Source organism: Syngnathus floridae, chromosome 1 (genome assembly GCF_059516105.1).
Source record: "Syngnathus floridae isolate MCC-2025c chromosome 1, RoL_Sflo_1.0, whole genome shotgun sequence".
NCBI classification, from domain to species: domain Eukaryota; kingdom Metazoa; phylum Chordata; class Actinopteri; order Syngnathiformes; family Syngnathidae; genus Syngnathus; species Syngnathus floridae.
The window spans coordinates 5,196,109-5,209,218 of NC_142413.1; the positions used below are offsets into that span (position 1 = coordinate 5,196,109).

General features: G+C 41.3%; 1 protein-coding gene across 1 annotated transcript in view; it reads right to left on the minus strand.

Moving 5' to 3' along the window:
• Positions 1-22: 22 nt before the first annotated feature.
• zanl (zonadhesin, like) overlaps positions 23-13,110 on the minus strand; it is a 30,855-nt gene continuing 17,767 nt past the window's right edge. The window contains exons 53-82 of the mRNA XM_088397393.1: positions 12,888-13,031; positions 12,410-12,517; positions 11,926-12,095; positions 10,879-11,081; positions 10,561-10,705; positions 10,236-10,486; positions 9,917-10,094; positions 9,352-9,460; positions 9,104-9,198; positions 8,845-9,021; positions 8,162-8,515; positions 7,410-7,507; positions 7,180-7,326; positions 6,950-7,114; positions 6,564-6,691; positions 6,081-6,352; positions 5,743-5,951; positions 5,087-5,231; positions 4,698-4,948; positions 4,206-4,335; positions 3,925-4,129; positions 3,677-3,838; positions 3,431-3,561; positions 2,591-2,793; positions 2,123-2,258; positions 1,707-1,844; positions 1,241-1,337; positions 830-874; positions 644-684; positions 23-299 (exon numbers count right to left, since the gene is read on the minus strand). Of these exons, the coding sequence (XP_088253519.1) occupies positions 244-299; positions 644-684; positions 830-874; positions 1,241-1,337; positions 1,707-1,844; positions 2,123-2,258; positions 2,591-2,793; positions 3,431-3,561; positions 3,677-3,838; positions 3,925-4,129; positions 4,206-4,335; positions 4,698-4,948; positions 5,087-5,231; positions 5,743-5,951; positions 6,081-6,352; positions 6,564-6,691; positions 6,950-7,114; positions 7,180-7,326; positions 7,410-7,507; positions 8,162-8,515; positions 8,845-9,021; positions 9,104-9,198; positions 9,352-9,460; positions 9,917-10,094; positions 10,236-10,486; positions 10,561-10,705; positions 10,879-11,081; positions 11,926-12,095; positions 12,410-12,517; positions 12,888-13,031 (4,693 nt within the window). The 3' untranslated portion in view covers positions 23-243. The remainder of the gene's footprint in view (positions 300-643; positions 685-829; positions 875-1,240; positions 1,338-1,706; positions 1,845-2,122; positions 2,259-2,590; positions 2,794-3,430; positions 3,562-3,676; positions 3,839-3,924; positions 4,130-4,205; positions 4,336-4,697; positions 4,949-5,086; positions 5,232-5,742; positions 5,952-6,080; positions 6,353-6,563; positions 6,692-6,949; positions 7,115-7,179; positions 7,327-7,409; positions 7,508-8,161; positions 8,516-8,844; positions 9,022-9,103; positions 9,199-9,351; positions 9,461-9,916; positions 10,095-10,235; positions 10,487-10,560; positions 10,706-10,878; positions 11,082-11,925; positions 12,096-12,409; positions 12,518-12,887; positions 13,032-13,110) is intronic.

Below are 13,110 nucleotides of genomic sequence, written 5' to 3' on the forward strand. Positions count from 1 at the left end.
AATAAAAAAAATGCCATTAAAGATCTTTAAAATATTTTTTTTTATGAGTTTGGTATTTAGTTCACAAAAAAATTCATAAAAGTACTAGTCATTGTTTCATTTACATGTTTGACTGCATAAGTTAAGAAAGCAACACAAAAGTGGAGTACATAGAACATTGACCAAAACTATTCCTTTCCAATTCATTTGGACTGAGGAATAAATTACAAATCACACAGAAAATGAGGATGATTATTATTAATATCACATATTTGTCATGTTGTTTGTTGTCCTTTCATCCATGTTCTCATATGGCACATCTACAAGAGAAATAACACCAAAAATCCATATCAGCTAATGTACTATACGATAAAAAAATAATTAGAAATTAATAAATTATAATTTGAGTGCTTAACTAAGTTGATTTTTATTTACATTTGAAATTAATTGATATTAAAAGATATAAAAATTGATATACATTTTTTAAAATTAGAATAAACATTACTGTAATACAATAAATTATTTCAATTTTTTTTTAATTTACTTCATTCATTTTAAAATATAGTAAAAATTTGACTAATGCTAATTTTATATTACTTATTACATTGAAAATGACCGCAAGCCCTGTATTATTAATATGATGTAGAATATTGATTTTACATACTGTTTGAAGTCATTTGGATCTCGTGGTCTTTCCTCTTGTTTCTGTGAAGACAATAACAAAAGACGTGCATTAGACGGGACATTTTGCCCATTTTCATTTTCCACTAATACTTAACAATCCAAGATCAAAAACTATAGAATGACAGGTAAACTAAAGAACGGGTTCTTCTCATCGCCGTGCTCTCACCGGCTGTGAGACGATGGCAGCCTCTGAATTACATAACGGTCTGACCTGGAAATAAAAAGCTTAATTACTTAGATTTAATATAACAAATATTGCCAATTAGGCTTGTCCCATTAGGGGTCGCCACAGTCAGACACTCGAATCATTTGGATAGCATCATTATATGCTGCATGCCATTCCTCATACGTCCTACCGATTTTATGGTGCCATTTTTTATTCAATTTCAGCTGAATTTATTCTTATTATTACTACTTTTAAAATTCAGTCTCATTATTATTTTATGAACATATGTAAAGTGCAATATAATAGTATTTACAATATTATTAAATTGGATGTTTTCAATTCATCTTTTCATTGCTGGATACACACACAAACACATACACGAACACACAGGAATATAAAAAAATGACTTACTTGTTGACGCTTTTGCAAACGCACACAACGGTGATCACAATAACGACGACGACGGCCACTGACACCAGTACAGCAATCAGAATGATCCATTTGGTTTCTGCAAGGAAATATTTGTCATTTTTACACCCCCAAAAAATTGCAATGTACAAAAAGGCAACAATTTGCATCACTCTGTGTTTCCTTACAATTACAATAAGAATTTACAATAAAAAAAAAAAAAATCTTATATTGCACTTTCTGTATAATGACACCTTCAGTATGATTTTTCTTATATTCCAACATTATTCTCAATTACGGCTATTGTGTAATTGTCAAATCCTTGGTGCGATAAGATGATTCTTGTAATGCGACTTCTGTCAAAATTGATTCATATGAATACAGTATTATGACGCAATTCTTTTTCTGTGTTTTTTTTTTTTCTTTTCTTGTCCAGCTCTGATCGCGTAGCCCTGGAGTTAGCTATTACCAAGTCCTTCAGTGCCCGTGATCACGTCCTGGCAATTGAAGCCCTCGTAGCCTGGAGCACAGTTGCACGAGTAAGACGCGTTGTTGATTTCGTTACACGTTCCTCCATTCTGACAGGGGCTGCTGAGGCACGGACTCGCTGAAACGCAACACATGTACAAGAACAGGTTTTATAGTCATAACTGGAGAAAAAATTTAGTTTTTCTCTTGCAATGTTTTGACCATTTACCCCTTGAATATCACAACAGAAATGAGATTTTTGCCGATTTTTTTCCTCCAAATATTACATTTTTACTAGTGGAAAACTAATGTTAATCTTATTAATTCCAGCTAAAATTTCTTGAATGTTTGTCATGATCAATATTTTTTTTCCCATAAAATATTCTGACACTTCAATTTCTCCAAACATGCACGCACTTCTGTGACAGTCGCGTTTGTAGTCGTAAATGGCGCAGACGTAGCCCTCCCGGCAGCTCTTGGCTTGGCACACGGCACCGGTGGGGGTGCATTCGCAGGCCTGTGCGCAGTCTTCGGTCACAAAAGTTTCCTTCAGCTGGAAAAAAAAAAACCACATTCTTATTACATTAACTCATGTTGTCATCCGCGTATGAAAAATCAGTTTGCAAACATTTGTTTTCAAATGGAGGGCGCAAAGCGAAAAGCCATCTGAAAAATGAGTACCTTAAATACAAGTGACACAACTAGCCTCTGTCTCATGGTTTTGAATTTCAAAGACTAAAATTACAAAAATGTAAAAATACAAAAAAGGTATATATTCTTTATCCTCTGAGAAGAATCACAACTCAACAAGAATCAATAACATTACAGTAAATCCAATATTCCAAAAGTAATCCCCGTTATTATGTAATCAGTCTAAGTACTCACTGGGTAGTATCTGTTGAGGAAGTTGCAGCCGCACTGCGCATATGGCACGCAGCTGCCCCCGCTCATGACAAAGCCGGGCGCGCACTGACATCCTTCCACGCAGGCGGTGGCGGCGCACTCAGACTGCGCGGCCAGATCGGCGCACGAGGTCGGGCACGCAGACATGCACGCCGTGTACGTACTGTTGCCTTCGCACGACAGCACTGACTCACACAAAAAGAAAAGGCGAGGATAAGTGCAAGAGTATTAATACAATAATAATAATTTACTCTTGAAAACCAGATTAAAAATGTGTCTTTTTTGACACCTGACTATTCTTGTGGAATGTGTATTAATGAAACTTTGCCTTTTGTCAGACAGTATTTCCAATATTGCAATTTTACTTATGTAATATTTTTCCATTTTCCTCCTCCTTTCGATCATCAACATTGAGTCTTAATTTTTTTTTTTTTAGATTTCTTGTGTTCATAATTGCTGCGGGAACAATGCAAATGTCGCTACTAAAAGGTTCCTTATGGCAGGTTCCTTATTGCAATTTTACTCATGTAATATTTTTATTAATACAATAATAATAATAATTTACTCTTGAAAAACAGATTAAAAATGTTTCTTTTTTTACACCTCACTATTCTTGTGGAATGTGTCTTAATGAAACTTTGCCTTTTGTCAGACAGTATTCCAACATTGCAATTTTACTTCTGTAATATTTTTCCATTTTCCTCCTCTTTTCAATCCTCAACATCGAGTCTTATCCTTTTTTTAAATTTTTTTTTTTTAGATTTCCTGTGTTCATAATTGCTGCGGGAACAATGCAAATGTCGCTACTAAAAGGTTCCTTACCGCAGCCCAGCTTTTGTCTCCAGGCCCCAAGCTTGACTCCGGCTTCCTGGCAGGCGGCAGCGTAGGTGTCATAGCTAGCACAGCGCAGTTCTTCGCTGCCCTTTTCAGCGCACAGATCGAACATGCAGTCTCTGTGCAAAGAAAAAAAAGATAGTGTGGATTTAAGATTTTCCCAAAACTTGATTGAAAGGAGCAGAGAGCAAAACAGTTGACATGTTAAATTCATGGTTGTCGCCGCGGACTCACTCGTGGTAGGCGGCGGGTGGCAAGACAGCGTGGCAGGAGGCAAAAAGACCCACGGCATCAGTTATGGCACCGCACTTGGTGGAACTCCTGTAGTCGGCAAGTTCGTCCTCGGAGCAGTCTGATGTTTCGAATCCCGAATCTGGATCAATGTCCACTTCTCGCCTGAACGCCACACAAACCGCCAAACACGTTTCTCAGGATGATGTTTTTCTTGTAAATGTAACCAAGCAAGAGTTTTATGATTGTACCTGTGAAGATGGACGGGGCTTGACGCTATCAAAGCACTGTAGGGAGCGCGCGCCAGTCGGTCTGTGACCCTCCAGCTGTCCCCGAAGGCGTTCAGGTTCCTGATGATGGTCCCGTCCGGCTTCATGTATTCGTTGGAGCGGATTCCGTCGTAGTTTCCGCACAGCCCTCTGACGGCGTTCTTGTACGTGCTAGGCAGGATGATCTCTGGAAGCACAAAAGTGGAATGTGAAAAAAAAAAGAGTGATTGCGGGAGGGGGGGGTCTCATTGAGGCTCTTTTACCTCCACGACTTCTGCCGTCGAAGCGCACAGTGAGTCCGAAGTCGGTGGTGAGCTGAACCTGCCTGGAGTTCCTGGTGATGAGTAAACCTTCGACCGGACTCAGAGGGGGCGAAATGATCTCCCCGTTCACCTAAGGAACAAACAAAAACGCTACCAGTTTTTCTTCTTGTGAAATTAGAAATATTTGATTCATGCACCAATTCTTAAAATTGAACAACAATTTTATCCTCGCAGAATATAAAGCTCGTAAAATTTTAGAACTTCTTAAATCTCTCATCATTCGTCTATAAGCACTTCCAACAAGGAATAATTAAAATTCGGTAGGGATAATAATAAAATAAAAATGATAATAAATGTTAACATCACCTCATAATATTTTGTTGTAAAATGAAAAAGCGATCTGCTAAGGCGGATGTTTTTCGACTCACTCAAAGCATAACAGATGACGAAAAGAAGGAAATGGCAAATCTCAGTGATACAAAAACGACATACCAGGACTCGATTGGCCTGCATGAAGCGTACGTTGATGCCATAGACGTCGATAAAGAGCTGGTCCAGGAAGGACACCCTCCTGTTGCCTCCTCGTCGGATATTCTTGCCTCTGACGGTCAGGGAAGCCAGCGAGCTCTGCGGCTGCTGGAAGTCCTTTGTCAGGACGTACGTGTAAGGCCCCTGGAAGTGGTGCGTGAATCCGTCGAAGGTTCGGTAGTGAGGATCCCCCGACACGCTGCACTTGTCGAATTCTACAGAAAGATTTGAAGGCAGGAGAGTAATTTGGTTTGATTTTTTCTTTTACATTATTTCAATGCTCCAAGTCAACTAACGGAAGCTCAACGGTAAGCCTTCTTTTCCTTTTCAAAGGAACAAAAACGAGGACTCACTGGCAGGCTTGCAGTAGACATCTCCGAATTTGTCCAGGTCGCAAACTGAGTTAGAATCACAGCTGTGCTCCGTGCATGAGACCAGGCCGCCGAGGTTACAGGTACACTTGGAAACGCATTTTGCCGTCAGCCATGAGTCTCCCACCTACAAAAAAAAAAACATGCAAGGAAAAAGTCAATATATTGCAACTTTTCTTTTCTTGTAAAATTGAGTATTTTTTGTAGTTGCAAATGAAAGGTTCATCTGCTAATGTCAGAGCTTACACAAAGTATTTAGAGCTTCTCTTTTTTTTTTACAATTTGTTATGGCAGATTCCAATATAGAATGCAAGTTTGTAGTATTTTTATTTGTAAGAGGTTTGCAATAATGTCAAAATGTGGTATTGTGTGTCCAATTTCAAGAAGAATTTACCATTTATCCTATTTTGGAATGAGTAACAACAAAATGTGGAAAAGGTTAAGTGCTGGTTATACTTTTCAAATGCACTGTATAGCATTTTTTCAATATTTTTGTGATTTCTTTCCCTCTGTAAAATATTATTTTACATTGGGCATTTTTTTTTTTGCTCATTCAAATTGATCTGCATCAGCATTTTTCTGCCAATGCAAATTCGGAGAATTGTCCTGCGGACTGCTTTTGCCATTTGCAGACTTACGTCGTGGTACTCGTCGTCGGAATCCAGACAGCCGCATTTTTCCAGAGGCACACACTTGCCGTCGCTGAGGACAAAGCCGGCGTTACATTGGCAGCCCTCCACGCAGGTGGTGGACGGCAGGTGGCACAAGATGGGGAACAGGTCCGAGCAGGTAGGGGGGCACGGGACCGTGCAGTCCGAATAGTGGCTGTTAGGGGCGCACGGCAACGCTACGAGAAAAAAAAAAAAAAAAACAATCATTGAAATGAATTTTTTTGTAATAGTCATCTTTCATTTGGTGACTTCTTTTTTCCGTCAATCTTCCAATGTCATTCTTTTTCCGCCAAAAGTGGTCTTACGGCAGAAGGTTTGATTCCTCCAGCTAACGGTGACCCCGGCGCTGCTGCAAGCCTGAGCGTAGGCCTCCACGTTGTCGCAGAGGGTGGCCTGCATGCCGTCGTATTCGCACATGTCGTACACGCAGTTGCCGGTGAAGGCTTCGGGAGGCACCAGAGAATGGCAGGCCCGGAAGCTGTCTGACATGAGCACGCTGGCGCACTGGGACTCGAACGCCGCCTCTTCCTCCGCCGTGCAGTTGGGGTGCACGTCGGGCCGCTTGTCAGGCTGACAGCTACGACCAAAAACAGACAAACGCAGCGGCACTTTAGTTGAGTTCTGATCATTGATAATTGATCTGATAAAAATCCTGAATTGTTTTACCAAGAAAAAAAAGTAAATAGATATATCTTGCTAAAATGTTTATTCCTCATGTCTCTTCTTTATAAAAATGACTTCTGTTATTATTTAATTAATCATCTCTAAACTTTTAAGGATTTGCTGACCCGGGATCGCTGTCCCCTTCAGACTTCCAGCTGTTGCCCAGTTGGATGACGTCCTTGGCGGGTTGCTTGTCGGGTTTCAGGTTGTCGTCAGACGAGTTGTGGTTGTAGTTGCCGCACATGCCGCACAGCTGACAAACAAAGCAGAGGCAAATTATCTTGCGTCACAATTGCAATATACGGTGCTTCATATATTTATACATAAAAAGTCAGTTTTAACACTGGAAGGGTAAAAATCTTCAGGCAAAGTTGAATCTTCTGACTTGTTTTTTTAATCATAATATTGAAGCTATTTTCATCAAAACTGTAACTCCATTTATTCACAATTAGAATGTCTTTTCTCCTAAGCGACTTTAAAGATTTAATTGTCCATCTTTTACGGTACGTACCTTATTGAAGTATTGGCCGGGTACAGTGATCTCCAGGTGATGAACGCCATCAAATTTGACTTGCAGACCAAAGTTGGTGTCTAAGAGAATGTAGGCACCGCTGCTGATCACCTTCGCCCCGGCCGTGGTCACAGAAGTCGGCGTTCGGACCCGTCGACCGTTAACCTGTGGGAATGGAACATGCTTGAAACTTGACCGTTAAAGATGTGTGACGTGCCGCGCCGCCTTACCAGAACTCGGCGGCCCTTCTGCAGCTCAATCTGGGTGTCGTGAAGCAGGTAAACCTTGACGGAGCGGACGTAGGAGGCCTCCGGTTGGCCGCGCTCCTCGTTTTTCGCCACGATTCGGAAAGGGGTCACCATGGTGGCGTTACATACCTGATGGGAAGAGGGGAGAAAGAAAGCCAACCGTCACATTGAGCGCGCCCTCCATTTTGAACAGAGCAAAACGGGAGTGGTACCTCGACGAGAGTGTAAGTGCAAGTGCCCATGAAGGTGTGCATGAGGCCATCAAAGGTGTAATAGTGAGGGTCTCCAGCCACGTGACACACTCCTTTGTCTGAGCAAAGTAACACAAAGAAATTATCACTTTAGCCACATCAATCAGAATGTCTTATCGTTTTACAGACAGTATTTTAGTCAAAATTAAATTTTTGTTCAGGACTTGTAAGATTCCAAGTTTACAACTGCTTTTCCTTTATGGGAATCAACAACTTCTTTCACGGAATTTTGCAACAGTTCTCGTGAATTCTTTTTATCTTGCAGCATTAGGAATCTTGGTTAAAAAAAATGTCATTTTTAAGTCAAATTGTGACCTTATTCCCCAAATATTAGAAAGTCTTCTCCTAAAATGTGAGACTTATTTCTTGTAAAATTACGATTTTATTTCACACAGACCTTTCTTGTAAAATTGCAACTTTTAAGAAAAAGGAAAAAAAAAATTCTCACATTGCCGCTTATCTCATAAATATGCTTCTTATAATAATTACAATTTTATTCTTGTAATATTATGATTTTAGTTCGCCAAAGTTGGAACTTTCCTTGAAATACTACGGCCTAGGATTTTTTTTCTCTCACAATACAACTATTTTTCTGCCACTTTATTCTTGTGACATTCCGATTTGGGTTTGGGCAAAGTATGTGATTTGCCTTCAATTTGATATAATTCCCTTCAATGACATGAAATGGTAACTGGACTTGAGTGATGGCTCACCTGTGGAGTGGCAGTCCAGCACCCCCTCCAGCACTTTGCACTCTTGCGCGGGGCTGCAGCTCCACGGCTCGCAGGTGACGTTGTGGTTGCCGTGACACTTGCAACGCTCCGAGCAGTCGGCTTCCGTGAACCACGTCCCGCCGACCGGCCTGTACTTTCCGTTCTCGTCAGTGCAGCCACACTGGCTGAGCGGCACGCATTTGTCGCCGCTCAAAATGAGGCCGGGGTCACACACGCATCCCTCCACGCATGGCTGGTTGCAGGGGCCCTCCGGGCCTGCTGGATCCTGACAGCTGGGCTGGGCGCAGGCGGACCCGCACGGCGTGTAATGACTGCCAGTGGGACATTTGAGAGCTACGTCGGGAGAAGGAATAGAACGTTACTTGCAAAAAGATTTCATATTGAGGCTATTTGCCTAAAATGAAAACTCTGGTGACTACGTCTTATATTTCAAGTATTTGTTGCAAATGTTTTCTCATAACACTGTGACTTTACTCAATTATCTGACAACTTTGCCACTTTTTCTCACAATAGTATGTATATATATATATTTTTTAAATGACATTATTTTTTTGTCATAAAATTGTTACTTTTTAAAATAATGATGTGCTAACTGGCCTTTTTTCTCGTGAAATTGTGACTTTATACATATAACATTTGTTTACGAATCCGCCACGACTTACGGCAGAAGGTGTTACTCCTCCACGCGATGGGGACTCCTGCCGCGGCGCACATGTCGGCGTAGCTCTCCACCGCCTGGCACAGGGCGACGGTCTGGCCGCCCGTGGCGCACATGTCGTACACGCAGTTTTCCAAGTAAGGCTCAGGGGGGACGACCGAGTGACACGACTTGAAGATACCTAAAGTCGGGACAATTTATCGGGATGTTAATTGTGAAAATGAGCAAAATTCGAAATAAAAAAAAAAAGTTAGCGACATTACCCTTTGGATCAGCGATCATGCCGCAGCTTGTCGGCTTCTGCGCTTCCTCCTCCACTTTTGGGTCGCAGTCTTCCTGGCCGCCACTGTTGGTACAACTGGACAACAAGTGGGAAGGACATGCATCATTTTCAATATTATAGCAAAACCCAGGAAATTTACAATTGGCTTTTTTTTTTCCTGTTTTTAACCACACTCCACCCAACCCACACACACACACACACACGTATACACACAATGTCTAAACTTACTCAGGCCTTGGGTCAGGAACCTGCCAGCTGTCTCCCAGTTCATTGGTGGTGGAAGCGGGCGTCTTGTCTGGTTTCAAGTTGTCATCTTTGGGATTTCCATTGAAATTTCCTGTCCCACAATACAAGCTTGTGTTTTACAGCAATTTTGGATATTCCCGGAACTGGACTTTTCTCTACTAATATGATGGCACGTTACAATTCTATTGCAATGAAAGAAATGGACTTCTAACATTGTTGCAAAATTGTGACCATTTAATGTTGAACTAGGACATTAGTACTTTTTTTGTAATGCTAACAACTTATCTAATGGATACTTACAACTTTACCAGGAAGATTGAGATTATATTTCTCAAGATACTGTGACTTCTCTTGCTCAACTACAACCAGATCTTCTATCTTGATGACTTTTCAACTTTTTCAACTAATTCATGTGACATTCCGAATGTTAACATTATTTTTTTGTGGTAACTTTGGAAATTACCATCAGCTTGTTTTTCTGCTACAAATGATTTAAATGAAGACCAAATAACTGCACCACCAATATGGTATGAATAAATATTCTTACCACACATTCCGCACAGCTGGCCGTTGTAGGAAGTGGGCACGGTGACGTCAGCATGGTGGTTACCATCAAATCTCACCCTCAGGTGGAAAGACGTCTCCAGGACGACAAACTTGCCACTAAAGTAGATGTTAACGCCGCCGATCCACGCAACAGGTGGGACTACCGCCGTCCCGTTTACCTGCAGGCCACATACACACCATGACTAATTTGTACAAAAATAGCAAAGCTGCTTCAGTCGAGCGCCTCACGTAAGAGCAAAAGTGCGAAAATCATTTTACGTCTCACTTCAGTTGGCAATATTAAAAATGACAACGTGCACCTGGACAGTCCTGCCCTTGCCGAGGATGACGGTCACATCGTTCACTTGGATCACCACAGCCTTGACGTAGGAAATTTTCTTGTTGCTGCCCCTGCGCTCGTTCTGGGTGTCCACGCTGAAGTAAGGCAAGCCGGAGGACGAAGCGTTGCAAGGCGTGGTCAGCGTGTACGAGCAGGCTCCCATGTAATGGTGGGTGCGTTTGTCAAAGGTGGTGTAGTGCGGGTCACCGGATACCGAGCATATGCCATTTCCTGTTTTGAGATCAGTCAATTCAGATTCCCACACTAGAGATGTACCCAAAATATGAACTTGTAACATTGCGTACCCAAAGGACGGCACTTGTACTCTCCGTCGTGTAGCTGGCAGGTCTCGGTTGCAGCTTGGCAGCCACTGTTGGAGCAGTGGATCATGCCTCCATCCTGGCATGTGCACTTCTGCTTACAACCCTCCGAGTACCAGCCATCGCCCACCTCGAACACAAAAACATCTCTCAACGTGCATAATCATGTGACAGCATTGCCAAAATATGTGTGAGGAGTTTATTCTTAGGAGCATTTTTCTTGTAATTTAGATTAGTTAAGTTTGAGTGCAACATATTTTTGTAGCGTGTCGAGTGTTTCAGTGTGTGTGAGCACCAACTTACGGGATGGTACGTTCCAGCTGGGTCGAGGCAGCCGCAGTCTTTGAGTGAGACGCACTTGTCGTCGCTGAGGATGAAGCCCGGGTTGCAGGCGCAGCCCTCCACGCACACGTCGCCGCAGCCGGGGGCTCCCACCATGCCCGCGCACGTCTCCGGACAGGAGCTCACGCACAGCGAGTACGAGCTGTTGGCGGGGCAGTCTAGGGCTGCGCGGTGGAAACGGCGCAAACACAAATAGTGTCATGAGTACCTCAGATGCTTAATGGCAACAAATCACTGGCTGTACATGGTGCCCATGCCAAAAACTGCCAGTTGCTAATGTCACTAGCCAGTAATATTTTTCCTCATCTCATTGCGTTAGAATGTGGCTGCATTTTGGATTGTATTTTTGTGTTGATTTATTTATTTTTTAACAGATATTTTACTATGTATGCTTATTCCAAAAAATATTTTTCTATTTTACAGTGATTTTATTTTACCATACTATATTGTAAATTTGGAATGTTTGAAGACATTTAAGATATTAGTACTACCATTACTTTTAACATATAGTTTAATTTATTTGTATTAATGCTGATATAAATATTTATTTACATATTTCATGGTTTTAAATCATATCGTTTTTTATTTATTTACAAAATTTTAAGGGTACACACGCGCACACTCTCCAACAAATATTTATAGCTGTATTTAGATATATTTTTAATTGTATTACATACATATATGTAGCGCTTTAATTTGTTGTATGTCTTGTAAGTGTTACACAGTATTACATATAAATAGGAAAGTAATTCCCCCACTGTATCACATACGAATTTTACGGCTTGAAACAGTTATTTTTGTATGCCATTACTATTGACATTACATATTTCATATGCATTTGATGCTCTTATTATTATTATTATTTTTTTTTGCTGTTCAAACACAATTACAATATGTGTTTCAAGAAGTTCTAATATTTTTTCCAGCGTGCTTTAAGGCTGGGAAGTGTCCTCATTGTCAGCCCATGTGTATTAAATATTAATTGTCGATTGCTTGATGACGACTTACGACAGAAGTGGGGACTCCTCCACTGGTGGACTTTGACTCCGGCACTGTGACAGGCCTCCGTGTAGGCCTGGAGCTGGTCACACAGTTCCTGCTGCTGCCCGTTGAACCGGCACATGTCGTACACACAGCTCAGGAAGAAGGGGGTGGGATTCACCACATTGACACACTCCCTGAATGATGTGGAGGAAGCGCAGATAAGGCCCAAAATCCAAAACGTGATGCAACGGGTGTGTCTGTTTTACTGTAGACCAGAGTCCAGCATGTGCAACAATAATGCTAATCTGATTTGAGAGATATGACGATAGGACATGTACTAATCTTTATAGGTGGATGATGATAACCAAGGTTGCGCTTTGAATTACAGAACACACCCAAAGAAGTGAAAAAAAAAAGTCATCCTAACAAATAAACTCCAAATGAATGTACAAAATAAATGACCACCATCAAGAACGACAAAGACAACTCTGCGAGGTAAGCAACTCACCGGAAGGGCCCCGTTGTATCGTTGAGTTTTCCACATTTCTCCGGTTTGACCACCTCGGCCTCGAGTTTGGGATCGCATTCCGGGTCAGGCTTGGTGCCTGGGGAACACCTGAATAACCAAATCAAAACAGTAGGAAATACATCAGCATATAGCGAATGAATGAATGGAATCAATCAATCAATCAAATAAATAAATAAACAAACAAAGGTCACTATGTCATAACAAGATGTAATGATAAGCAAATGAAGTCTAAAAAATTGTAATATAAAACAATACAGGAAAAAATATAAAGGATAAAAAACTAACAATTAGAAGAAAGAACTAAAAATATTGAATGAGTTGTCCAAGAATGAAGTTGTAATGCTACAAGAAAAATGCAATAAGGCAAAATAATGTCATCACGTTGCAGTAATTTCTTGTTCATGTCAATTAGGAACTCTTATTATTGATCATCGTATTTCCTAATGCTCAAACTTACGAGTCGTCTTCATCTTCTTCCGTCTGCCAGCTGTTACAGAAGTCATTGACGTTAGCGACGAGGACGCCATCTGGTTTGGTGAAGTCGTTGTTCGGGTTCCCGTCTAAGTCGCCGCACAAGCCGCACATCTGGTCTTGATAGGAGCTGGCGAAAAAAGCAGGATTAAGATATAAAGACATTGTCGCACGCAGATGGCCAAGTGCGGAAATGAGTTTGAATAATA